The sequence below is a fragment of the Bactrocera latifrons genome, unplaced genomic scaffold (assembly GCF_001853355.1).
Source record: "Bactrocera latifrons isolate USDA-ARS-PBARC rearing strain unplaced genomic scaffold, ASM185335v1 scaffold_506, whole genome shotgun sequence".
NCBI classification, from domain to species: Eukaryota; Metazoa; Arthropoda; class Insecta; order Diptera; family Tephritidae; genus Bactrocera; species Bactrocera latifrons.
In genome coordinates this window covers 145,834-149,050 of record NW_017537164.1, presented here as the reverse complement: position 1 = coordinate 149,050, position 3,217 = coordinate 145,834, and the positions used below count along the sequence as shown (strand labels likewise).

General features: G+C 30.1%; 1 protein-coding gene and 1 long non-coding RNA gene across 2 annotated transcripts; one reads left to right on the top strand and one right to left on the bottom strand.

Moving 5' to 3' along the window:
* The first annotated feature begins 1,033 nt into the window (after nucleotides 1-1,033).
* LOC108973862 lies at nucleotides 1,034-1,556 on the top strand. Its single transcript, XR_001993752.1, has 2 exons — nucleotides 1,034-1,276; nucleotides 1,341-1,556. It is a non-coding gene; the product is annotated as an uncharacterized LOC108973862 (long non-coding RNA).
* Nucleotides 1,557-1,638: 82 nt separating this feature from the next.
* On the bottom strand, nucleotides 1,639-2,791 carry LOC108973861. Its single transcript, XM_018941368.1, has 4 exons — nucleotides 2,670-2,791; nucleotides 2,516-2,614; nucleotides 2,290-2,458; nucleotides 1,639-2,075 (listed from the first exon to the last, which is right to left on the bottom strand). Exons 1-4 carry the CDS (start codon nucleotides 2,691-2,693, stop codon nucleotides 1,834-1,836), a joined length of 534 nt encoding a protein of 177 aa, XP_018796913.1. The 5' UTR covers nucleotides 2,694-2,791; the 3' UTR covers nucleotides 1,639-1,833.
* Between the last annotated feature and the right edge of the window lie 426 nt (nucleotides 2,792-3,217).

Below are 3,217 nucleotides of genomic sequence, written 5' to 3'. Positions count from 1 at the left end.
GAAATTTCTTTCAGTTTAAAATTGTTTAAATTTTTAGAATATTAGACTAAAAATAATTGAAATTTTAAATGAGAAACTACTAAAAAATACTGGAAGTATATGTTTGAAATAAAATAAATTGATTGAAATATAATTAACCATGAAAAATATATGCACATTGATATATGAAAGTCAAGGTTTGAGTTTACTTCTGTTATTATTGTGTTTATTCTGTTATAGAGCCCAAATGTTACTCATATGAACTAGCCCACTGGAACTTTAGTTTGTTATGCGCAGAATATTTGGATGGAGTTACAATACAATCAAAAATTWTAGGAAAAATGTTTACCATTTCTAAGAGAAAATTACACACCCTGTTCAGAATATATTTTTCTGGGTATGCTCTTTTCAACTTTCATATTAATCAAACCGAAATTTTGGATGGAGAATCCGAATAGGCATAGATCATCAAAAAATTAACTTGCAAACTTCAAAATTATTATCTTAATAATCTTTTCAGAYAGAAATTTTTTGAGATAATTTTACTTTGCATTTTTTTACCAAAAGATCCAATATATCTCTACCAGAAGAAATACTAAGTCTTTTACTCAACTAAGTCCTGTAAAAAATATTTAAACGGCAATACATCTTTAAACTCTTAGAAAAAACACATAACATATTTGCGTTAAATAAAATAACAAAAACAAAAAGAAACTAGAATATGTTTTTCTTGTTGTCAAAAATTGTCGAATTTATTACTATTACTTTAGTCACACACTCACTTAATCTGCCATAAATTTTAATATTTTCCTCTGAACCATCTGTGAAATTATTTGGATAATAATAAGCAAACATCTGGTGCTGGCAATTTGCCACATTTATTAACAAAAATACCCCACTGAATGAATTTCAGAAAATGAAATTGTGCACAAATTTTGAAGGTGTAGAATAACTGAAAGATATTTATTTTTATAGAAACATATTTACTTTACCAAGTTAGAGATACACTTCTAGTTAAATGAACTACATTTAAAATTCATTATTTGGGGTACTCACAACGTGTCATAAAGTTATAAGTCATAAATAAAAATTAAGACAAAATACAATGATTGTGAACACGTCGTTATAAATTCGTAGTCGTAAATCACTTATCAATCAGCTGATTGAAAAAACATAAATRACAATATTTGCAAAAATAAGTATTTCGCAGTCAAAATRCCAAGGAGAAGTGAAAATTTTAAAATAATGGATSCGCTCTGCAACAATCAGGCATTAAACCTGATGATACTTCAGTCAAGTGAGTTTTACCATTATAAGCAAGTCTCACTTTGATGTTTATTTACGTAAAAATTAATTTCCAGGCGACGACGAAGATGCGGACGAAATTTTTGCATATTTTTCATTGACTTTACTACTTTGTTTATTAAACACTCGTAGAAGTGTTCATCTCGGAATACCAAAGTCATCCCAATGGCGACATAATGTACTTAGGAACCTTGATGATGATATGTATGTGTGTAAAAGTAATTAATAAAAATAAACTTCAGGTGCATTAATGCACTTCAGGTAGTTTAAAATTCTCTTGCACCACTTCTTCCAATTCTTCCACTTATTTGTATTTGTATTTCAATTCCTCCATTGCCAATCTTTCTTTCATTTGCTCATTTTTAATTTTTCATTACTTTCCAATTATTTTAGTTTCATCTCCATTTCTTTGTGTKTTAGTAATAATTCTTGCTTTTCCCTTAACTCCACTTCTTTTTCTTTAATCATCAATTCCCTTTCCCTTAATTCCAACTCATTCTCCTTAAAATTCATTTCTTGCTCAATTTTCTGCTTTTTCAGCTGTATCATTCAGACATTCAGAAATTGCAGAATATCCGATGCCGCAGTTCTGGCATATATTCCTTTACGAATTGTCTTATTTATACATTCGCCGTCGCATATAGCCGCAGAAGACGCTGACTCGTTGAGGTCTACTTCCGAATAGTTTTCATTGTTCTCCAAACTGTTGTTGATTACTCTTGACTCAACCACTCTACCGCCGAAAATTTCATCCATTTCATAAAAAAACGTACACATTTTTAGTAAAGTGGCTGAAATAAAAATGTCTAGTTATTCTAAGTACCACTGGAAGAATGAATAACATTTAAATTCTCAAGTTCTGATGCGATTTACTAGTCATTCCGCTTATTTTACGGTTTGAACCATTTACAAAAATTCGTAATTGTCCTCAATACTATTTACTTCACTTCTATACGCACGCAGAAACAGTGAAAATTTAGTTTTATTTACAAAACAAAATTTTACCTTTCATAGTTTCGCCTTCCATACTCTCTGCACCCCTCGAGCCTTCCCACGCTTTTGCTTTGTTATATGTTGTACGCATATAACGAACTTTCGAGCGTTTCAGCTTCCAATCTACCGCAATGTTGCTCTCCTTTGAACATCGTCCATAATACATCTTAGACATTGGCTTCTATAATTAAAATTATAATAGATTACTTCTAAGTTGTATTTTAATTAATAGATTTACCTCAAAATCCCTGTTTTGTGTCAAAAATTCGATCAATGCCTTTTCTTCTTCAAACAGCCACTTTCTGGTTGGGTAGGAACGCACCCGCCTTGCTTTTGTCTAAAAGCTCATTAAGCATTACTTAAATTGTATTTATTATGCATTTTTATATTACCTGTATAACATTATATTGCTCCATTATTCCGAAAACCCCCGACAAAAGTAAATTGAAAGTAATTTAAATTTAAATACAAATGTAACCACAACACAAAAGCAAATTGATGTAAACAGAAATCAGCTGATTAGTTATGACGAATCGAATACATAGCGTTCAGAGTTGTACTTGTATAAACTTATTTTAGTATGCAATCCAACAAAAAAATGTTTACTCTAGCAAAAAAACTTATGATTTTACGATGCTTTAAGACACGTTGTGAGTACCCCAATTGTTTCACAAATTATTAAAATCGCTTAGGCAACATTTTGGTTAAAATTTTTCAATGGTTCGTTTGTCGACAGTAATTAAAACATAATTAATAACTTGTTAAGTGACACTTCTTACCTCTATTGTTGTAACCGTTTGAATTTTTTTAGTGTTAAATGCTATAATCRGTCATTCATCTAAACTAACATTATTATTCTTCATGTAATAATATAAGGCAGGCGGTGCTTATGCCTTTTGCTGATATTTATACGATTTTTCACCTACATCACAATGGAAAA